General features: G+C 34.2%; 2 protein-coding genes across 2 annotated transcripts in view; both read left to right on the forward strand.

Moving 5' to 3' along the window:
* The window catches only part of LOC128229316 (uncharacterized), a 29467-nt gene extending 21939 nt beyond the window's left edge, over positions 1 to 7528 (forward strand). The window contains exons 25-34 of the mRNA XM_052941170.1: positions 1393 to 1547; positions 1827 to 1962; positions 2233 to 2382; positions 2683 to 2815; positions 2993 to 3066; positions 3320 to 3451; positions 3760 to 3879; positions 4892 to 5040; positions 5599 to 5734; positions 6186 to 7528. Of these exons, the coding sequence (XP_052797130.1) occupies positions 1393 to 1547; positions 1827 to 1962; positions 2233 to 2382; positions 2683 to 2815; positions 2993 to 3066; positions 3320 to 3451; positions 3760 to 3879; positions 4892 to 5040; positions 5599 to 5734; positions 6186 to 6257 (1257 nt within the window). The 3' untranslated portion in view covers positions 6258 to 7528. The remainder of the gene's footprint in view (positions 1 to 1392; positions 1548 to 1826; positions 1963 to 2232; positions 2383 to 2682; positions 2816 to 2992; positions 3067 to 3319; positions 3452 to 3759; positions 3880 to 4891; positions 5041 to 5598; positions 5735 to 6185) is intronic.
* Positions 7529 to 16902: 9374 nt separating this feature from the next.
* LOC128229315 (uncharacterized) overlaps positions 16903 to 24907 on the forward strand; it is a 27056-nt gene continuing 19051 nt past the window's right edge. Inside the window, exons 1-10 of the mRNA XM_052941169.1 lie at positions 16903 to 17053; positions 20840 to 21061; positions 21424 to 21663; positions 22060 to 22191; positions 22372 to 22503; positions 23289 to 23420; positions 23575 to 23706; positions 23970 to 24101; positions 24423 to 24557; positions 24756 to 24887. Coding sequence (XP_052797129.1) covers positions 16990 to 17053; positions 20840 to 21061; positions 21424 to 21663; positions 22060 to 22191; positions 22372 to 22503; positions 23289 to 23420; positions 23575 to 23706; positions 23970 to 24101; positions 24423 to 24557; positions 24756 to 24887 — 1453 coding nt within the window. The 5' untranslated portion in view covers positions 16903 to 16989. The remainder of the gene's footprint in view (positions 17054 to 20839; positions 21062 to 21423; positions 21664 to 22059; positions 22192 to 22371; positions 22504 to 23288; positions 23421 to 23574; positions 23707 to 23969; positions 24102 to 24422; positions 24558 to 24755; positions 24888 to 24907) is intronic.

A 24907-nucleotide genomic window follows, 5' to 3' on the forward strand; every position in this document is an offset into this window, starting at 1 on the left:
TTTTTAAAAACAACCATAATAACCCTCTCTATATATGTACATGTACATTTAAAAAACATGTAGGCAAAGTAATGTCAACGCACTCTCTGGTCTTGAAGAATTTCCAATAAGTAAATAGTGAGGCAATAGTCGGGCATCGACAACATAGTGGTCAGTTCATATATATATTAGAAATATTAATACATATAGTGGGCAAAAAGTCCTGTTCTCACAACACTTTCTTGTCAATGAACTGACCGTGAGTCTTGCCCATCCTTCAAAAAAAATACCATTCTTACACGTAAATGTTTTTTAAGATACAAGACTGGAGAAATGAAACCATTTCAATATTCAGAGCTGTGGGACCTCCCTAGATGTCATTCATCGCAGGTTTCGCGGCCTTTTTGTTTAAAAAATTACTCCTTTGACGAATATCCCATCAACCGATGGGGGTAAAGCTCCCCTTTTGGCTTCAAAATTCTGTTTAAGTCACACTTGGGGATGTGACGGGGTCAAGCCATAATGCAGCCATTATAGGGCGCGGGCAGACCTTTATAAACTCAACAACAACAACAACCGAAACCGAGCAGGGGTGTTGATAATGACTAGCAGGAGACCCTACTGATTTTAAAAATGCGGGTCAAATTGCAGGGCCACATTGACTTTGAAGACATAAGCCTTTTCCGATCAGTATATATATAACGCATGGAGTACGGTCCTCACAATTGGTGAAGAGGTTGGTCATGAACATAAATGACTCCACACTCCACAAGCATTTAATGCCAATTGATTAATGTGCTGCCTTGGGTTTCACAATTATATCTTGTGATCTTATAAACGCTATCAGTCAGGGGCATTTGCCAAGTGACTGTGATAGCTCTTTTAATATATTTATAAATACGGAATCCGGTCGGAAACTGTCGAGAGATTTCGAAACACACTGTAACTTGTATTTGTTGCTACACGGGCATTTTAAAATGCAACTGAGTGTAAAAGCGTTTTGCGTAATTATACTTTAAGCTTGTACCTACATGCAAGCTGATACTCGCGTAAATTACTTTCCATGTGATATCCTACAAGCCATTCTGACCATCTGCAATGTACAATAGCTGGATGACGTAGTGCATAAAACGTAGCACACAAGTATATGTATCCGTACGTTTTTCAACCAATCGTTTATACTCAAAATAAAATGTAACTTGTACATCGAGCACATATATACTTCTTTATGTCGGGTGTATTGTCCTTTCGAATATATTTTTTTTCCGAAATAAATATTGCTTTCCTTTTTGCCATCTAAATGAAATGCTTTCAAAGATGATTGAAAGATACCTTTTGATTTTGGGATTTGATCATACAAGCCGATGACATTTAGACTTTAAATTGAGATTGTGATTGTGATCATTGTGACAGACAAATCGGGACGTTGCACGAAGTGTCCGTCAGTTCCACTACACGGCGTGGCCGGACAAGGATGTGCCGGACAGCCCCGCCAGCCTGCTTGTGTTCTGGTACACCGTCCGCGCGTACGATCCCCGATGTGCCGGGCCATGGCTTGTGCATTGCAGGTGGGTGAATTTATGGATTTACCCCCATGAATTTAACCAACATGAAATTTGTTGCAACTCGTGACCTTATTTTGCATTGACCAGTGCAGAATACTTATAGTGTTTTAAAAATATTTCAACCATTTTCCCTCTAATAACATTATCTATTTTATCGTTTACCTTGTCGGTCATCTCAGCTTCAATAATTCAGGGTTTTGACATTTCGTATACTAAGAACACATCACAGGAAATAGCGACCATGTAGTCTTCTGTAGATAAGCGTTTGTTTGTACCCTTCAGCGCTGGTGTTGGACGAACGGGGACGTTTATTGCGATGGATATTCTGCACAGCCAGGGCAACCAGACTGGCGTCATTGACGTAGTCCAGTGTGTGAACACTCTCAGGGACCAGCGCGTTAATATGGTCCAAACGCTCGTATGTCGAACCTACTATCTTGCTTTGTTTCTAGAACAACAGAAAACTTATATATATTATCCCTTTTATTAAAAATGAGCTACATTAAAAAATAAATTGTTAATAAATTATGTTTCAAATAAATTTAGACTTACAATTTACTGAATACATAAAACACTTTGACGGTATTTTGTGTATCCGCTCAATTTATTTTTCCCACAAATAAAATAAATATGTGTAAAGGTACGACACAAATTATCATTGTACAATTGAAGGTTTTTCTTTTTCCAGAGTCAGTACAAATTCCTACACGAGGTTATGTACGAGGCTCTGGTGCTGTCTTCTTGGCCAGTTCCGGTGGACGAGTTTCCCAAAGAACACCAACGCCTTCTCCAGGTTGACCCCGTCCTCAACAAGACAAACATTCTTCTAGAGTATGAGGTACGTATATGCAGACATTCATGTACACGGTTTAATGAAAGCTTATCTTCTTTAACATTGTTGGTAAAACAAAGAGCATAATGACCAAGACCAACAAACAGAAACAACAGGTGAATGTAAAATGAAAAGAAACAAAAAACCAACATGAAATTGTGTTTTTATACGAGTGCAGCTTTCACAAGCTTCAGCAATTTACAACAACGCATGTTGCGCTGTTCAAAATTTGTACTCTGGTTCCAAAACAATTGTTAAGCCTGTGTAGCCTATACCTTTGTCCTGTGGCAATACTCCGTATTTCAGAATGAGAAGGCATACCAGACGATGGTGTTGTCCAAAGTTCGCCTGGACTCGGATGGTCAAGAGATTGACGCTTTTCGTTTCGCAAAGCTGCCGGAGAACGTCGGCAAAAACAGATCGCAGTCCGTACTTGCCCGTATGTAAATTGCTGAAGTATTTTTATTATGTGTCCATTTACTAAGGACAGTTTTATCACGCTTGCGTATGTGCGTGCGTGCGTGCGTGCGTGCGTGCGTGTGCGCGCGTGTGCGTGTGGAATAGTTTTCTAGTTACAGCCGTTCTGTTTGTCCAGAAAGTGTTCCTTTAATTTCAGAAAATATGTACCGACCTTTCCTTCGCACGCCAGTAAGCGGTCGCAACGACTACATCAATGCTGTTTACATTCCGGTAAATGATACAAATCCGGAAAATTCCGGAAAATGTTACAATTTGTTGCTTATAATTAAGTATATTTGATTTAGATTTTTTAAGTTATATAAAAAATATTTAAGGAAATGCTAAGATTTGTATACCAAGCTCGATGTCGGTACATCTAATATGGTGCTTGTGACATCCAAAGATCGAACACTAGGCACTCGCTTTTCGACTCATGCAGTATAGCCATAATTGACCACACAGACAAGTATCTAGTGTGTTGCAGACGCTGAGTGACCGCTACGCCTTCGTGGTGAGCCAGACACCCCTAGAGTACACGCTAGTGGACTTTTGTCGCCTAATACACGACCATGACATCCGCATCGTGGTCTCATTCCCAGACGAAGGAAGAGAACTGGTTGGTGTAGCTTCTCTGGATAGCAAATGTGCTACCCTCTTCCTTTTAAATACACGAGTGTGATTAATTCAAGTCAATACGATAGTGTAGTACGGAACGGTTGCAACTGTCTTTTCCATATGATCGGAAAACAGAATACGGCTTAGGCCCTCAGTTAAAATGATAACAATGTGGCATCTCCCATTGCCAGCCTTTGTTGTATTTTGTATTTTGCGCTACTCTTCAAGAATATATTTACATACGATTCAATAGTATCACCACCCCTTAAATAGTCTTTATTTAAATTGTGATTTGAATGTATGTTAAAGGTGGGTAGACTTCCAACCAGCGGCTCAAGCACAATCGGACCTTTCACAGTTCGTCTTGAGAAGGAGAAAACATCGGACAGCATCATACACAGAAAATACTCTCTGGCAAACAAAACTGGGGTAACAGTTGATTTAACAAAATAAATGATAATAGGCTAATGAGTGGATATAAGTGTAGGTGTCTTTGATATCTATTTGGTTTCGACGTTGTCATTCATTACGCATATGAAAGGTATTACTATAAGTATATTCGGGCGATCTACAAATGATTGAACGGGCTTTGAGGTAGCCAGCTCTGTTGTATGTTTACAGTCAAAATTGGACTGTTAACTTATTTGGTATTTTTGTTGCATTCGTCATAATCGATCTACATAAAATTAATGAACAGAAATTTGGAACATTCTCGATTGTCATTTACATACTATAATGCAATCACCAAGTATATGCTACCTTTTCCTACTGACGATTGTTTTACAAGTAAGGCTTGGTGGAAAAAAAGACATTCAGAAGTATAATCCATGAAACTATTTATGGTGCATACGTCAAAGTCAATCCACCTAAAATTAATGAACAGAAAATTTGAAAAATATTCGATTGCCATTGGCCCACATAAAAAACAATGAGTTTACATAAAGCGTTTACATTTGTGCGTCAGGCATCTGCTGGTGTGTGTCTTCATCTTGCGTTACGGGTTTCGGCGCTTAAACCTCGATGAAGAAAATTTGACGACATGATATTATAATATTTACTTCGTTGCGGGGACAGTGCATTTTGTAAACCCGAGGATATTCTATTATTTTGCGTTGGCAGGCCGAAAACGCATCAATTGTATACCTGCATATTGATCAGTCGAAAATAATTCGCCTTTTCTCCATACAGTCCCGACAAGACGAACATGCATGAAGGCGACAAAGTAGCTAATTGTCACCTTTTGGCTTCACCATTTTGCCCCGAAATTGCGAGAATCAGTGTCGGTTTAAGCACAATTATTATTTTTCAAAAAGATTGGAATAAATGTTCAAATTGTATATACATGTTTCTTATCACAATGTTTATGCCATACAAGTCTTAGTTATTGAGCACGTGTTAGCAACATAGTATAAAACCATAATTGTCTTGGTATGAATTTAAGGGTAAGAAAGAGTTCTGCCAGCTGGTGTACAAGAAATGGACGAGGCAACAGGTGGTTCCATCGGATCAGAAGACATTTGTGCAGCTACTACAGGAGGTGGAGACACGTCGAAAGGCGAATCTAAACAGTCCTGTCCTAATAACCTGTCTGTGCGTATACCCTTTCGTTAAGTGAATGGCATTCGGAACTCTTCGGCCATTTTTTTACGAAAACGACCTCGGATGTATTAGTATGCCGGTACATCAGTAGAAGTAGTTCGTACAATTTTGAATTATGTTATAAATAAAATGTAGTATTTAAGCTTGTATTTGTATATCTAAGTTTAAATTGATAGCCAGTGAAGCGAATTATTGAAAACATAATCAAGATTCCCAAGAGTTAAGTCATTAAGTTTAACTGCTAAATTGAAAATTCTATGCGATCTACTTGCAGCGTAGTTAAAGTGTACAGATTTCTGACATTGTAAACCGTCCATATACATCCGAGGTTGCTTTCGATAAAAATGGCCGAGGAGTTCCGAAAGAAGTAAATGGAGATAATACGCCAATAAGGCGATTTTTGTGAATGTTAAATTTGTTTTATTTTCATTTATATATTTCGAAGACATTTTCTTCAGTAATCATGTTTAAGTTATATTACAATATTACCATGAAGTGAACATATTCAAAGATCGAGCGCTAAAATTTGTGATGTTATGATTCTGACAGTACGGGATACGAGCGGAGCGGCCTTGTGGCGGTGTTGTTGACCATACTGGACACACTGACCAGTACAGGAGCCGTGTCTGTCCCTCTCGTGATACGACACCTACGGACACGCAGGCAACAACTCATACCAACTTTCGTATGTAAACTACATCATTAAACAAACTCCTATAGTTCAATTTAAGGCTATATGCAACACATTCTGAAAGTTTGGCAATCGTATACTAATTAAACACTTAAAGAATGAGATAAATAATAGCACCTGTGGTATTTTCATAAAAAGCAGAAATAGCCATTTCCATCAAACGGTATGCCGCAAACCTTTAAAGGGCCATTATCTCCTTGGTATTAAGATCAGTACTCTTTATCAACGAACGGTCATTTTTCAAATGGTTTAACTAGCAAACAAACATCATTAATATAACTCTTACGAGAATTTAAAACAAGTTTTCCTTTTGACATTGGATACCTCTTGGAATTGTATTCGCATTCTGTGCAAAATAAGAGCAAGAATAAATATTATATTCAGTGTCAATAGAGAATATTTCAAACATGATTTATGTTCTACAGACTGACTTTTTCGGTTTCAGGGACAGTTCCAGTTCTGCCACGATGTTGCTCTGGACCACGCCAATACAAGCAATACATACGCCAATGTCTGACCGTGAGATGGAATGCAGGAATTTGAGCGTTAGGGACTGGATATATATCAAACCTGACAAGCAATATTAAAGAACCATCTAGGAAAAAATGAACGTACATGACGAGCTCTTGTGTGTTACTTTGAGTTGCATGTTGTTAACAGTATCATCAATTGCTGTTTATTGGTAGAGCTGGTATTCTTTAAATTAGGACTGAGAGTTTATCCCCATCACAAACAAATACACACGCCCACAAACACACCCTTCTCCCAATTGCGCACCGAATTACCGGAATCTAGCGTTCAACATATTTTTAACAAATTTAAGAGTATGATAACCAAATAATGCGCACCATATTGAACCATTGGGATTACCGAATGTTCTTTGAAAGCTTGTTTCTACATACCAAAAAAATCGGGGTTTCAGCCTCGGTACTCGGAGAATGCAAAGTGCCAAAACAACAATGTGTGACATGCGTTGTCAAAAGTGATTGTTACTGACACTATGTTTAACTTTATATATGTAATGAGTGCGCCCCTGTGTGGATCATAATTTAGACTGTGGTTTTGAATTATTACTATTATTAATAATTGTATATTATATTATAGCATTATGGTTTTTTTTTTTCCATTTATTTGTATGTTTATGTTAGTGTTGCATTATATATATTCCATTTATTTGTATATGTTTATGTTTATGTATATGCTATTGTAGCATTATATTTTATTCCATTCATTTGTATATGTATTTCGTTTTAACCCTTTATTTTGTCTTTTTATATAATATGTAGCATAAGGTTTATTCCATTCATTTGTATTCGTATATGGTCTGTAGTTTTATGTTTCATTCCATTCATTTGTATCCATATATGCTATTGTAGCATTAGGTTTTATTCCATTCATTTGTGTTCTTATATGTTATTGTAGTATTAGGTTTTATTCCATTCATTTGTATTCGTATATGTTATTGTAGCATTAGGTTTTATTCCATTCATTTGCATCCGCATATGCTATTGTAGCATTAGATTTTATTCCATTCATTTGTATTCGTATATGTTATTGTAGCATTAGGTTTTATTCCATTCATTTGTATCCGTATATGCTATTGTAGCATTAGGTTTTATTCCGTTCAAATGTATTCGTATATGATAAGAAGCATTAGGTTTTATTCCAATCTTTTGTATTCGTAGTTGATATGTAGTATTGTGTTTTATTCTGGTGCTGATCTGCTTGCAATCAACAGAAATTTTCCTTTTGCAAAGTTTGTATAAGCTTGCTGTAAATTAAAACACTATTAACCACTTTTGTCCAGTCTTTTTGTGAGTTTATGTATAACCAATTCTAATGTTTAACCACACTTCAGTTGAATCAATATAGGTCACACAAGATCCAAACGGTTGATTTATGGATGGCAATTACAACTATTATCTAAAACGTTTATCCAACGCTCTCAAATTTAACCTGTTTTACCGCAAACACTGTTGCGACCTTCATTTTACCGACAAATGACGTGGGTCGGACCGATTGTTGAGAACCTTTGTTACAGTTAAAAACGTGTTTAACGTCATCAATGTTAAACTACAATTCGTTTCTGCTCTCTGGCCCCAATTTCTCGAAACTTCTTAAGCTTAACAGGCTTAAGTAGCTTATTTCAATTAGCCAAAATACATACTTAAATTAAAATTTGATAAATGAAAAATGGTGTATTGTGATTATCATTAAGATAATTCCTATCTAAAGTGTAAAAAACTCTTAAAGAAGTTAATATTCACAATTACCTGAAAACCAAATATAATCAGATTAGGTTAATCCTGTTATAAGGGACTTAAGAAGTTTGGAGAAATTGGGGCCAGGAAATGTTAAAGGTTCCACTTGTGATCTGTTGTATTTCAAACAAGATTTGAGACAACGGTTTCAGCTGTAATTGTTTTATTTAAATATATGAGTATATCGTTAACTATTTTACGCTTTTAAAGTTAACAACGATTCCGTTAACAACGTTGTTAACTTATATTTATAAACAATCAGCCCATTGATGATATCCTGTTGTTGTAAGAGTGCTTAATTCTTTTAATTCAGTTTACGAAATGTGCTACGCAATCGACGCTGAGTAATTCTATAATAAAAAGCAAACAGATACGGAATAATTACTTCTTTTATTTGGTACATTATATTCCCTACCTAACATGTATAAAATAACATCCTAAGATCAACAAACGGTTACAAAATGTACGACAATGTGACAATGAGTAATAAATCTAAGACAAAACAGGTGCATAATTCATAAAATATCGACTGAAGTGGACAGTCTTACAGAAAGTCCTTCATGGCAAGCTGTGATTTTCTTATCTTCAGAATTATCAGCATAACTTTATATAATTTGTACAAATTAAGACACATTAAATACGGAAGTAATTGAGATTCTCAACAGCTTGAGATTTCTACGTTTGTTCAAAATGTAACAATAATTCGTTGATTTAACAAGATTTAAGACAACTGTATACAGATTAGATTTTAACCTAAATCAAGTGTTTATTAATGCTGCACCCACACAGATTGGCAGTTTTGATTTTTTTTTTTAGTTTTTGTTTAGGAATAAGCTGATTTTTGTTAAAATGCCTTTAGTTAAGTTATATAAGATGATTTACAATAGAACAGATCTCATTTGTTTGAAAAATATATGCCGAAAACTCATTTTTCATAAATATCAATTTTCAAACGTTAATATCAAAACCTGCAATCTGATATTTTGTCAGCAGTCTTGTGTCACTGGTTTTAAGATAATTACGCAAAAATGGCTAATTCCAAGACAAAAAATAAAAATAAAATTGTCAAAAGTTCAATCTCTGAGAGTGCAGCTTTGAGGACGACAATCATTCAAGCATACATTAACATAACCAACACATTTGCGAAGCATGTAGGTACATTGCACATCGCTGTATACATTTTTTCATAGCAAGCAAGGGTTTTTTACAATGAAAATGTCAATGTCAGTTCTTGTTGCTGACAGCGTTCGGAAAAGTCTCTAAAATAATATGGTTGAAACAAAACAATTACGTTCATGATTTATCTTGCTATTTCTACAAATGTTTGGAGTTTTCACACGACAATTTATATCTTCAAAACCTCATCAGATCTAAATACGTCGAGAATTTTTATATCATAATGCTTCTTTTCTGTTAAACATAACATTGAAGGAATTCTACAGGTGAATTTGGTGAGTACGTGAACATTGTCCTATATGCAAGTAAACTAAGAACAAATATTCATGCCTTTTCAATAACTCGCACTTAAAGGGACACACTATATGTTTATACTTAAAAGATGCAAAAAATGGTATCAAGAATGCTTATACGATTAAAAACACTGTCAATGATTAACAAGTTTCTTCTATTATTTGCCTGTACCAAGAAAGTGCAATAGCTGTTGTGTTATTACTGCTTGCAATTTGAGTAAACTTAACTTAACATGTTGGTCTTAACATGAAAATACTTCTTTTAGGAAATTTCCTCGGAGGCCATCGAAAAAACTACATCTTATGAACAAAATGAAATTCATCTTCAATTTGTTGTATATATAATAAGTGAGGGTTTAAATTACTATCTACGTGGTCACAAATAACCCGGTTAAACAGCGTCAGAATATGTATGTACACAAATCATCTGTTTTTTGTGGGATTTATTGTTTATTGTGCCCCTTTAAGTTCTACCCTTAATTGTGCCCCTTTAAGTTTTACCCTATAGTGTGCCCCTTCAAGTTTAAAAGAGATCTGTGTCGCGTGTTGCAAGCTTATGCACAGACGTGTGGAATTGTAAAAAAGTTTCTAATATCTGTGTTATCCGGCTATCAGTCCGTGATGGACCGAGTCTTGCCGAAGTTCATTCCCTTCTGACTGGCACCTTGTGTATAACCGTACTGTAGACCTATCATCTTTTGGCCTGGAAAAAAAAAATTGTTTCACATTGCCTTTTGAAATTTGCATAAGAATATTATCTGTAAGACACTTCTGATTTATTTCATTTTTGAGAGTTTCTACATAATCACTCACATTTGAAAACCTGGGATGATTGACTTATAATGTTGTTTTTTTAAGTTCTTGCTAGCAAAAAAATGTATGTAAATATGAATACATTCTTAATCTTACAAGATCAGTCTTGTTTAAAATGATTAGCAAGTCTGTGGAGCGAACAAAAATATTTACGGACGGACATCATACTCAGAATGACGTACATGCAGTTGAACACTCCATTTTGACTATCGGGACGGGTTAAGACATTCGGAACTCCTACTCGGTCTTTTTTTCAAAAACAACCTAGGATGTATTTGGACGGTTTACATATTCAAAAAGAGGTACGTTTAAGTCCGCTGCAAGTAGATCGCGTAGTAATTTTATCTAGTAGTTAAACTTTATGTCTTTACTCTTGGAAATCATAATTATGTTTGCAATGATACACTTCACTGGTAATCAATTTAAACATAGATCAATTAATACAACTCTAAAACACTAAATTTAATTAACGATATAATTTTAAAAAATACGAACTACTTCAACTGATGTACCGGCATACATCCGAGGTTGTTTTTGAAAAAAAAATGGCCGAGGAGTTCCGAATGGGGTTAAGATTTAAGATTTAAGACCTGCGGTCACCATTAACTTAAATACACAAAGTCCATGTCAGAGTTCATTGAGTCAATGACGTTGTAACATTTTTAACAAAATCATAAAAGACGTATTAGTTTAAACATTATATATTTTACAACGATTGCGAAGAATGTTATGAGAAGTTATATTAAGTCACTCTTGTTGGCACGATGTTACGCGAGGGTGTGGTCTTGTGTTGTGGGGAAAAACTGGAGTACCCGGAGAAACCCCACTTGTCCGGCATTGTCACTACTGTGGACACATTCGGTGTTTGGTTTGGAAAATAGAAGTACAAATGAGCAGGTGCGCTATCAATCAAACGTTCTTCAAATCGGACTGCCTGATTGATTCAATCTTGCAGAATCTAAGTTCAACCAGATTGTGTTAAATCTTAATCTTAATCGTAATAAATGTATGATGAATGTAAATAGTGTCCCGTCGAATCTCAAAAAAATGAGAATTTATAAACACAACAACATTAAACTACAGAACATAATTTAAGATTGGATGAAATCTTCCAATCTGACACAATTTGTCAATGAAACGACTTTCATTTGGTGTTCATCTGACATTATCTGTAAATAAATACAAACAATACAGATAGTAGAGTCATATTACAATAATAAAAATATATATTTAGTATTTAAGGAGCAATTTGAATATCTCGTGTCTTATTTTCATTGCAGCTTCGATATATCTAGCTACATTTTACATTTTCCCCGTTGAGGTGGATAATAAGGAGGCCTTAAACATAGTTCAAGAAATCCAGGATGTATTACCTTGATATGTGATTCTTAGTCTATAGTCTAAAGTGTACAAAACAACATAACTTGATTCTCATCTGCTATCATATTTGAAGAACAACTGAAAATAAGTACAAGAAATGTACTCTGCATTGTTAGATGGCGAACATATGTGTCAATCAATAATTAATTAACTAAATGACGTTTACATTCAGCTTATAAGGCGTAAAATAAAAACAGTATCTGTATTCCTCTTTGAGAGAACTCATGATTCGTTGTCAATGGGTTTAATGGATTTGGCATAATTCAAAGAAAAGATGAGACCGTCATGTTACGTATACCACAAAACTATTAATAATTTAACTGCAGGTACGAACATCTACAATAAACATGTCTTCCATCAGCTAAGTGAACAAACGTATAGGATTGCAAGTTTGCAAGGGGAAAGCTTTATAAAATAATTAAAGGTCGATGATCAACAAATCACAAAAGCGGACAAATTCCAAATTAAAAGTCTAGATCTTTCTGTAATGTTGCTATCATACTCGTGATTATACTCGTTTCCGGCCAAATCATTTACGTGTTCTGCGAAATATTTTACAAAACAACACTCCAACTTGATTGTACACACAACACGCTACCACTCTATCTCTACGTATTTGATAATTTCCCCCAATGTAAAATTCGGGTCTAAAGTCGGTTTTTCTGGAGAAGATAAGATTGTATGCTTATTATGTATATTTTCATCACATTCAAATACATCTTTAGCTTAATTGCAACAGCAAATTTTCATCGAACAATATTACATGAAAACAATAGGCTTTTTTAAATTAATCATTGCTATAATACGGTTCCAAATTCATATTTTTGCTGTGATTTTCGAACGTCTGTCAAAATAACAGCCACAGCCAGGTATATCGGACATCATCACCAACCGAATATGTGCCAGAAGCCGTTATAAGCCATTCAATTATCGCCAATGAAGCAGATGTACAAGAACAAGTAAATGGATTACCAAACAGATCAATTTGCACCTTAGAGTTGGTGTATCTCTCGTTGATGGTTTCCTTTTCTTGTTTTTGTCTTATTTTTTGCTGACCGTCAGATACTTCATTCTGCACACATGCCTACCAGAGAAATTCAGATGATTTGGACTTTTAAGTGCGGCCAATTAGATTGCAGCTTAATAAATGTAGGTCAGTTTAATATTATCAGGAAATAATTCCAGAAAATCATTCGGATTGTTTTGTTGCATTTTGGACAATTATTCAAAGGACAAATCAAGAGACCTCACATTCACTGAATGTCTAAGTAAGGCAGGTGATATATACTGCAAACTTAAGGATTCCACCGTCACCTTGTTCAAGAAGGCTGTAATGTTAAAATTGTGCATGCACTCATAACAAGACGATACCATTTTGACATGCATAAGGCAATTAGACCTGTCTAATCTAATATAACAATCAACATTTCTTATAATATCATCCTGTAAGAATTAATCTAATTTTGTTTTAAATAGCACACCGTGACAGGAAAATCCGGTGTACAGTTTGTTCAATGATATTTCTTTTTGTAGAACTGGAGTGTCAAATTACATGCGATCTAACTTTCCAGGACTCTTAAGGCCCACCGACGTAATTTAAGGCTTTAAATACAGTCTTACGCACCTTTTGTTGCTTTATCCAATCACATACCCTGTATTTATGTAATTTATGCAAAATCCATGTAGCTTATAAACGTCTTATATAGTATATAATATCAAATCAATGAATGTTTCTCATTCCGTTGAATGTCACTTTTATAAAAATGTGACCAGTCATTTATTCAGATGAAAGGAGTTCAGTCCTGCCAAAGACACGTTCAGACGCAATGAAAAATGGAAGTGCCCAAGCGCTGGTTATCTAAACCTCGGAACAATTTGTTTGATAAACATTGCAGTTTTTCACAATGAAGTCCAAAAACGTTTAATTCACAAGACCATTAAAATCGTCCTCGCATAAGTTCTCTCCGTGTGAGGCATATACTATAAAAAATCTTGATGCGTTCACAGAGTATACATGGTTCTATTCCTTCAAATTGCAATCAAACAAGTGCACTTTTTGTAGTTGTAGAATCATTGATTGACGGAAAGTCTCTGCCGTTTTGATACAATCGAGTTCAAAACGTGAACAGTTAAACGTTGGTTGGCAGAATTTTGGTATAGCCAGAACTAACGTGCAACTTTGCAATAAAAATATCAGTCCAATTTTGTTTTCAACTACTATCGGGTCAGTCTTACAAAAGCACACCGTAACATTACTTATATCAGACACAATATGGGCTTTTGAAGTTTGTTTTTAATTACTTGTTGCGATAGGGTTGCGATTGAATAGTTTGTTTACATTCTGTCCTGGAGTTTCTGGTTATCTCCCGTTGACTATTTCCTAACTAACTGAATTTCATGTGTCAAGATATTCAATTATATCCAATAGTCATATGCTTAGATAATGATGCTCTGGACTTGAATGTATTACTTTATTTAAAAAGTGCAATACATTTGCTTCAACACATGTCATTTTAATAAAGGGACAAATATCAGTTTGACCTAATCAATCTGATTACATTACACGCAACGAGAAAAAACTAACTGTAAGTATCAGAATTGATACACATGTAAATGGTTGCATGCTTAACTTATTGCATTCAACATGTAATGTTCACAACGACTTTGGTTGTTGCCAAACTGCTGGCAATTACAGATCAATAGCAAGTAAGTAAACGAAACTTTACTGTAGTAAGACGCCAACACGGAAAACTGGAAAAGGCAAACCAGGGGACGGGTCAGTGGATCTTACTACATGTATGAATAGACAATATTCGCCTAAGATAAACATGCAATGTAATTAGAAAACCCTTGAGAAAGAGTGAAATAAAGCAACACAAACCAACAAGATAGTTAACAGATTGGAAGGAACACGTGCAGAAGATACATCACTGTCATGTAATTTTCAAATTGAATAACGAATTAACTAAGGTATATATATATATATATATATATATATATATATATATATATATATATATATATATATATATATATATATATATACATCCACCCACTTTTCTAAAATCGCAATCAAATGTGAGCCACGACCGATCGCCGCCTCCGAACAGTTGGTTGTCGGAGGTCGTAAAAAGCATATAGGCGGTCTCTTATAAGTTGTCGAAGTTCGTTGTTGCATCGAACACTTTCGCAAAACTAATTGGACGGCTCAAGACGCAATTGATGGGTTTTATTAGCACGAGAGCCAATTATCACGAAACGACCCAACTCCACCATGATTTTACCCATTAAATAAATATGGTTTTCTTTATTTGTATGAATTTACCTTCAATTCAGTTTACCTCGCCTCCACTCGGGCCGTTATGATATACTCTTTCATGGAAAGGCCCGTCTCCGCCATGCAATAACCCCTTGTTAATCAATAATTTGCCAACTTACAAAATTCTGAAGAGATCACATTCTGGTCGTGCAACACTTGGAAGTCTTACACAAGCTTATATGTAGGATTTGTCCTAACAACTGCCGGATACATTTTGATTAGAATATTTGGAGGAATTCAACTTGAATCCAGTTGTTTTCAATCTATTTAATGAAACTTTCATGCTAATAACCGTTTCAGTACAATGAAACTGAATTTAAGTGAACGTCCAACATTCCATAGTCTGGTTTTTGGATTTGATCTATAGTAGTACAAACTACATAAATTATGTGGATATCTCTATTTTTACAAAGGTCAATAAAACATCGATGTATATCAATTACATAAGGAAATAATATTAAATATCAATCTCCGTCATTTACTGATGTAATAAAAAGTATTGTTGTATTTTAATTGAGCTCTATATTTGCTTTTTGTGTTAAATGCCTTTTTTGTCCCAGCAACGAACAATACTGATTATAAATATTTATATGCTATTTATATATTAAACAGTAGATAGACGTCAGACAGGATCTGTTACTCATTCTTTTATACAGTTTATGATCTTTGGTATCATATTTTTCCATCGTCATGCAAATGATTTTCTTTGTTTATTCAAAGGGATTACTGCCTTTTCGATGCTAGACTTGACGTCATAATTATATTGGAGTAATAGTTTATAATTGTGAATCGGTTTAAGAGACAAATACACAATAATAACTATCAGTACATTTCATAATTATGTGATATGCTGGATGTATATATAAACACATGAACTTATCAATACCAAAGTGTTTGTACATGCTTTCCCATATTTCGCATTTGTGGACTGCTGAATACGAATATAGTTCAAATCTTAACCCATTCACTTTAGTTCCGAGATCCAACTTATAATACAAAAATAAAGCATTAAGGTGTGTAATGTCGGTGGGTCGCTCGATAGACCAAGTCTTGCCCGCACAATAGCTCGAGAACGGTTTGTCTAATGAACATAAAACTTAGTCATGCATCACCCTTGCATTAATTAAGGGGACCCGGGATTCGGTTCCCGGCCTGGGGGCATGTAAATTTGGTTTGTGGTCACCAAGCCGGATCAGTGGGTGTTTTTTTTCGAGTAATCCGGTTTCCCTCACAACACAAGACTTCACTCTCATATAGCATCATGATAAATACATGGTTGTTATAACTTACACAAAATCGTTTTTAGCATAAGTAAGTTTAAACTTTTAAATTGCATCTTGGACTACAGGCAAAGTGTCTCGTTACCGGGAAAACCGCGTATGAAAATTACTGATATTAATTAGCGAGCGTCAATGTTATTTAAATGCCTCTATTTTAAGTTTTGTGAATATGTGTTACAAACAAAATTACAACTCATTTAAAGCAAAGTGCTCTTATCAGTAAGATATTTCAAGCAGACTCCTGTAAAGTGACTTCCTTGTTTTTGGAAACAAAAGCGGTGCTTCAAAACTACATAAATTTCAAATTAAGCATTCGTTGAGTCTTCCTGGATTCATAAAATTGTGTCAATAAAAATGAAAACACTTAAAAGCAGTAGATCTAATAGTTATACCAAATGATCAAATCGATTCAACAGTCGTATCATTCTTTAGAAATATAGTACAAATGCAACTATATTGCCATACATGATATATATTACAGCCACTTCTGAAACACTTGAGAAGTTAGCCCCTTAACAAGTAGCCATACTTTGTTGTTTCTGAAAGCTTCCTCATTGTTTCTAATAAACAGAAGCAGCTCCGGATCCAACGAATACAACACAGAAGTTGACGCTAAAAATATTTATAGAAAACTTCCCCGTTTCCTTTCGAAAATCTTATCTGAATTGTGTAGAAAGTATGATTTTAATATTGCAAAGCACACCATATTAAATGTTAAAATAAAATAATGTTCGTCATTTTGGAATGGATAAGTTTTCTCTGCTTGGTATTGCGTGTGGCAGGCGTACCAGGTATGTGCTATACTGTTTATTGCATGTATTTAAATCGAACTATTCTTTGTAAAACAGCCTCAATGGTAGCGAAGCAAATTCGTTATATGGCACATCTTTACATTCACACTCTATTCGCGTTACTTAGATAAACGCATATTGCATCAATTACATTCATATTCCGATGAACGCAATTTATTCCGAATATCTTCCGAATACATCCTTGGGGTCGTTTCAATAAAGGATTTCAGTCGTTACTCCAAAAATCTTAAATCTGTTTAAACGTCACAAATAACAACATATTGATCTTTTTTACTTCCTTAACATTTTGTTCACTTTGAATGTTTCAGTTTAATTCACCCAAATATGGACCAAATAATGAAACTATGACACAAAGATAATTTCAATGACTTAAATCGACTAAGATCTTTATTAAAACGATCCCTGGATCAGATAAGACGACGTTTGTGATTGGTGAACTGACGTTTGTGATTGGTCAAATGCGTTTGTGATTGGTCAGATGACGTTTTAATTGCGGTAAAATTATTTTCAAAGAAGACACATCACATCATGTTTACGAACAATGATATTATAGGTAAACACTCTCTAGTCTGTTGTTGTTAATAAGGTTTTGCAATTACTATTTAGTTTCTTCCTTTTGTACTCATTATGTGATATCAGTTTTAGATCATAATCCATTTGTTATAATAGTAATTGTATCCTATTCATCATTTATTTATTGTATTTTTAGTGCTGTATTTGTGTATTTTACCTCAATAAATATATATCAACAAATCAATCAATCAATCAATTAATCAATCAATCAATCAATCAATCAATTATTGAAAACGTATTTGACATCGATGACAGAATTACTTCAATGACGATAATATTTTGAATCAACCTATAGATCTTTATGGTTGTGAATAATGGTGTAACTTAATTGCGTATAGCATATATATTATTGACAAATTTTAGCATTTCATTGTTATAAATTACAGGGTTTTCATATTTCGGCAAGATCTGATATGTGTAAATGGTTGGACTGCAAAATCTTAGCTGCGTTGTGATTGTCAGGAAATGTGTGCTTCTACACAAGATATTGGAGCCTTGATTGTAAAAGTACATGTCGAAATATTTTTATTCGTAGATATCTGACATTCATATCTTGTAGCACTTCCATAAAGTACGCTTTTTTCAGATATTTGCAACACACTCTGTAAAAATGATCTTCATTCTGTTATATTTACACCTCAACGTCCATTCCTTAAATGAACTGCCTTTCGGCAATTGCGTTCATCAATCGATGAACGCAACATCTTCGGGGATATGTTCGGATCGCAATTCATTGCATAACAATATACATGCAAATTTGATCTTGTTATTGTTTGTATTGTGTCATCAGGTCTCGTAAAATATAAATCAACATTTTAGAAAGTGCTAAGTTATTATATTTTAAACGTTTTGTTACCAAAATTGTTTTAATTTTACTCTTAAAAGTGATTTCAAGTGGTTGATCTTTTTCCGCGTTATTGTGACGTCATTTGAAAAAAAAAATGTTTCCGGTAACAGTCGGGTCGTCCTTTTACAGAATAGGAAAGAACGGATTACTGAAAGGTAATCCGAAATGAAATGAAGTATTTTTTTAACGTTTCTTGAATTAAATAATGAACTATTGGTGTAAATATAAGGAATGAATTGCGGGGTTGATGTCATTATCGGGGATATGAACGCAATTGGGCTGGTCAAATTACGCGTGGAATCCTTCAGACTTCACACACTTAGACCAGCCCAATTGCGTTCATACCCCGATAATGACATCAAGCCCGCAATTCATTCCTTAAATTAATTATGGTTTAGTAAATCCGACTACTTTGCCGCGTAAATACGTATGGAAAAGATCTGCCAAGCAATAATTATAAACATACGAGACAGAAATTTGGAGAAACAGAATTATGAAAATCTCTGACTTTGCTCGCTTTACAATTTTACAACCAACTATCTCACAGTCAATTGTGCACAGGACGTCTAATCGTGTTGTTAAAAGAAAGGTCATTGTACGAGGTTGCAAAGCAATGATGTCGCAGCTACCGACTAGTTTCTATATCACTCTGTCAAAACTGTCCAAATCACGGACAAAATTGTTCACCTTATAAATGGATATGCAGCAAAAACTGTATTGCAGACTAAATGTGTGTGCTATTTCGTGCTTCGGCATTAAGTTTGTATCAGAAGTACTTAAATTGGATGAATACATGTTTACTATGAAACTCATTGTGCACTTTAAGTGACTGTCTGTCATGTCTGTTAATTGTTACACAAATATTTTACTGTTGAATGATGATGATACCCACTGATCGGGACTTCGTATGGTCAAACGTTATTTCCAATTTAAATTACAAATTGCTGATATGTTTCCTTGAAACGCTTTAAAATTACCCATATATTTTTACATATGTATGCATATCTCCTATCAGGGAGAAATAAAGAATTTGATTGATTCTGATTGATTGAACTGCGCACAATATAGGTTAATGCAAAAAAAATAATGATTTAAGTACAAAAAAAGATTGATAATTACGAAAGGTTTTTATTAATAGCTACGTGGCCACAAAATCCCGCGGTAAAGAAGCGTTACAATATCATCAGATAAGTTTACTATAAAAATGCATTAATCTTGAAAAAAAGTAATTTGCACCAACCTATAGCGTGCATCTTTAAGGTATATCCGTAGTTATCTTGTTTACAATGTGGTCTTAAACTACGACAATATATAGACCAAACAAATACAGGAATTAACAATTATATCAAGATATATCATTAATCATTACACATAGACGCAAATTATGGAAACACTCATCAGCAATTCTTATAATGCAACATACATTTATAATGGAACTACAAGTATTTTCCTTATTAAATTATTGATCTTTGAAAAGGAATGTTTTATACAAAGCTTTAAACGTATTTAGTGTGGAGGCTTATTGAATTAGAACTGGAATAGAACTCCATACTTCGTTGGATAAGCAAGTAAATGATCTCTTACCATTATTGGTTTTGTAGCGTTGTAAACCTATATATTTGTGGGTGAAGACCTTAATGAGTATTTTGTTTACCTTGTAAATGAAATAACTTAACTTAAATATGTTGTCGTGTGTCCAAAAAAATATTTAAAGATAGTAAGAAACATGAAATCTACATCTGTGTTAAAAATGTAACCAACATATTTCTTTAAATAAATGACCAGCCGGCGTAAGAAGAGGTCTTTTTAAAATTATTTTAACATTTTATTTCTGAATTATGGATATTTTAATTTTATATGATTTTATAACCCTGTTCCATATTATGAATCAGCAGTACATTGTAGATAATAAATAGCGTTTTCATGTCTTAGTTTAAAACATAACTGATTCTTTTGAGAAGAGTAGTTTTATATTTTACATGAATCTTTGTTTATTTGAGCTTTCCAGTTGAACTGATCATCAATAATTACACTGATACCCATATGGCTAGAGACTTATTCAAGCGTTGTATTCTTCATTACCAACGCCATTATTGTGATTTGGTTCGATTTAAAACAACTAGAAACTATTTAGATTTACCAGGGGAAGGATTAACGGATTGTTATTGCAGCAGCAAGAATTAAGGCAACTGCATAAACATCGTTTGGCAAATATAAATGAACTTCGGTTTCATAATATCCAGTACAGTAAGTGTCAAGTGATAAAACAAAGACAATTTTCATTGTTCAAATATAGTAAATTGTTATGGATCATCACTCTTTCTGATTTTTCTTTCAAATGTTAGGCGATATTGCACACGATAAAGGGGCGATTGCAAGGCATTTGGACAATATTGCTAAACCAAACCAACGGTATGCTGAACTGGCTGTGGACGACGACCCCAACACTTGCAGCTCTACAGACTTTGCAACAAGTTCCAGAACGGAACCACCTTGGTGGCGTATTTGGTTCCCGAACAGTTTCAGTTTCTCGAACATCGAATTGACCATCAATAAAACTACGCTACGTAAGTATGACAAAGTAGGAATTTTATCCCCCCCCCCCAAAACAAAAGAATAATAATAAATAAAAAAAATAATAAAATGGTTTGGTTAGAGTTACGTCATTTTCAAAAATAGGTAAGGTAGGTATCCATTTTTAGGCTTTAAATAAGAATATTTTTGTCATCATTTGAAATTGTGTTAAAGTAACCTTCTGTATAAAGATTTAAAGGTTTTCAAATACACATAAAAACACCCGAACCAAATGTATTTTTAGGCCTAATTAAATAATTACTCATTCGTCAAAATAGTTTTGGAAGACATAAAATTGGTTTATTCTTTAGTTTATAAGGACAGACTTTTATGTTAAATGTTCTTGTTTTTTCAGAGTATTTATGTAATGTTTCGGTTTCTGTTACAAACATGACTGAAACTGAAAGCAGAGATAAAAAACATTGGCTTACAGATGACCTTTGTTACCATGGCGATGGTTTTAAGCTATCCAAGGATAGCGACTACGCCATCATTAGGTTCTATTGTATATCCCTGCCATTTGGAAACACCATAAAGATTACTCTTGGTTCGAATAAGAGTCAACTAGAAATCTGTGATGTCAATATAAACCAAGGTATGAACTATTTTGAATATGTTCTTTCTATTCTAGATTTTTTCTAACATGTATTGAAAGCGTCTTCTTTTGTCACTAGAAGTATTGTTAAGAAGCCGTTCATTTAAATAAACCATACTTATTAGAGTAACAGTTTACGTTAGGTTCACAACAGAATCACGTAAACAAAGTGGTTAATAGTAAGTACGATTCAATGCGTTGTACTCAGCGATATCCAATTTACAAGTTCTTGACTAAGAAATATATTACATCAGTAGTAAGATTCAATGCGAGGTACAAAACCTCTAGTTCCATTGAATAATAAACATGTACTTTTGTATATCTCATAGAATAAAACGGCAAGAAGTTGCCATAGTATTACCATTCTTAAACGAAATAGCATTCCCTTTTGTACAGCTTGTGTCAACAACACATTTGGTCCTAACTGTTCAATCACATGCAATGAACATTGTACTGGACTATGTGACAGTGTAAATGGGACCTGTAGCGTGTGTTCTCCAGGATATAAAGGACAGTTCTGCAATGAAAGTACGTTTTGTGTTATTAACAAGGTCATGTGCTACATTTATAAAATGGCGTTCGTTAATAAATGTGTTATTCTAATTTGTTTTTCAATTAAACAAGTAAAGCGAAAGGTGCTGATGGTCATATTCTTGATATTGGCTATTTAAAAGGTCCCAATCAATGTCTGATTTCCATTTTTTCTAGCCTGCAGAAACTTTACATATGGTCAAAATTGTTCCCGAAGATGCAACGAATCCTGTTTAGTTCCTTGTAACAAGATTAACGGGAGCTGCCTTAAATGTGTTCCTGGACGTAAGGGACCGTATTGCAACGAACGTACGTCTTCACCATTAATATAGCAATACTCTAATTGGCATCACTTGACACTATGATCATCGTGTTAATGTTGTTATATGTATCATTTCCTGTAAAAAAAAAATAAAAAATATTTACATTCATAACAATTATATTTAAACTTGAATTACCCTACCCCATTTAAGAAATGATTAAAAACGACATCAACAGAGAGACAAGCAAAATAAATAATATTTCATTTATTTTTCAATATTTTGGTATCAGAGTAACAAAGAATAGTTTTGTCTTCAGAAATAATGCATTTCTTATCACATCACCAACAAATTAGTACAAAATAGCCATGAGATTACCATTTTAGCATATTACTGTTTTGATCGCATACAAATTAGAACATCGACATTTAAAAGCATTGATGACATGTTCTTTTTTGATAATTAACCTTTTGGAAACACTACGCCAAATAATAAAAGGTATTGCCGTCTCCTTTAGATAAATAGAATTTGAAATTCCAAACAACCTATTCCAGCCGTGCTGCAAGTAATAAAATTTTCAAAGAAACTAATATGTATGTAAAGAAATTTATTAAATGAAATACGATATAAATTTCTGTAAAATATGTTAGCTTTTAAACAAACTTTTGTGCTTCTAGAGGGATTCGAACCTATACCTCAAATCCTTATAAAATTAGACTATATTGTAACAATGATTTTCTGTGTAATTTAATTGTTAATTACATGATTCATGATTTATATATACCTAAATATCATAACATTATGTTTTGTGATAACACATTAACGCCTGTATAGTTTGCGACAACGGAACATTTGGACAGGATTGTTCCCGAAACTGTAGCAAGCAGTGCACTGGACCTTGTAACAAGGAAGACGGGACTTGTAGTTCATGTCAACCTGGCTATCAGGGGGATTCCTGCAACAAAAGTATTGAACTGGGCTTCTTTGTGAATTGATATTTATTTAAAATTTCTCACATTCTTAAACTCTTTCTTATGTCTGTAAATACTTATTATTCCTTTTATAGTTTGTGCTACAGTTTTATTTTGTCTGCAAATTATAATTGTCTCAAATTCTTTAGCTTGCGACAAAAACACATACGGCCAAAATTGTACCAACAACTGCAGCAAACACTGCTCTGAACCTTGTAACAACGTGAACGGTTCATGTGGAACTTGCAAGCCCGGCTATAAGGAACAGTTTTGTAACAAACGTGAGTTACCTAACTTATTGATAATATAAATCTATCTCGGTTACGAAAAATACACCACGATTTTAGTTATTTTAGTTGTTTAAAATTTAAGTCGTTTATTCTGTGTAAAATAGTAGTGTTTTTTTTATTTATGTGTCTGTTTCGCGTGCAAGGTAGCCATGCAATGGTATTAGATAAGGGTGAACGTTTTCGTATTTGGCCTGTATCTTTAGATTTGTTCGACTTTACACATGTAAAGAATATTCTCTCATATCAAATCGCAGCCTGTGACAATAACACGTATGGCCAGAACTGTGCCAAGCAATGTAGCGATCATTGTGTTGGACCTTGTAACAATATTGACGGAAACTGTACTACATGTAAACCTGGATTTGAGGGGCAATTCTGCAACGAATGTAAGCATACAGCAAAATGAGTAATGTTTTATAGACTTAAAGCTTCAATGTATTTTTTACCAGATCGTGCCAAGATGGTAACCTATATAACACGGCATTATTCCATAATTGATGTTATGTAAGAGTTTGCTGCTAGCCTTTTTCTTCTTTTTGGGTCAAGTTACTCTTAGATTTGATTGCGTTAAGTACATTGTATTATTATGATTATAGGTATGATTCATTGACAAAGCATAAGATATGCTTAGGCATTTTCTCTTTTATGTCCGAAATAAGAGCAAATTAGTTTTTTGATTAGTATTATGTCTACCCTATTAACTGCAGCCTGTGCAAAGAATAAGTGGGGAATGAACTGTAACAAAACCTGCGGCCAGTGTGCTACTAAAGAATGCAACTCTTACAACGGCTCCTGTGAAATGGGATGTAAAGCTGGTTACCAGCTAAAAACTTGCCAAGAACGTATGTATACAGATCCAAAATCACATGGAATAGAATAGTTAAATTATATATGTTGTCGATGTGCATTTTATTGTTATAGATGATAAATTTTGTTAATTCATAACGCTATCATGTGATGTTGAACTAACTGGAGCGTTTATATTTAAACGCCTTGTATTGACAACAATGTGTTAAGATTAACTGCAGCATTCATTTTAGCTTGTGATGATTTGTCATTCGGCGTGAACTGCAGTGGCACATGCAATTCAACTTGCAAAGGCCCCTGTAACAAGACTAATGGCATGTGTCTGGACTGTCAAAGCGGATGGAATGGTTCTTATTGTGACAAAGGTATTTTATATATTTGTTCT

This window comes from Mya arenaria, chromosome 3 (genome assembly GCF_026914265.1).
Source record: "Mya arenaria isolate MELC-2E11 chromosome 3, ASM2691426v1".
In the NCBI taxonomy this organism is placed as follows: Eukaryota; Metazoa; Mollusca; class Bivalvia; order Myida; family Myidae; genus Mya; species Mya arenaria.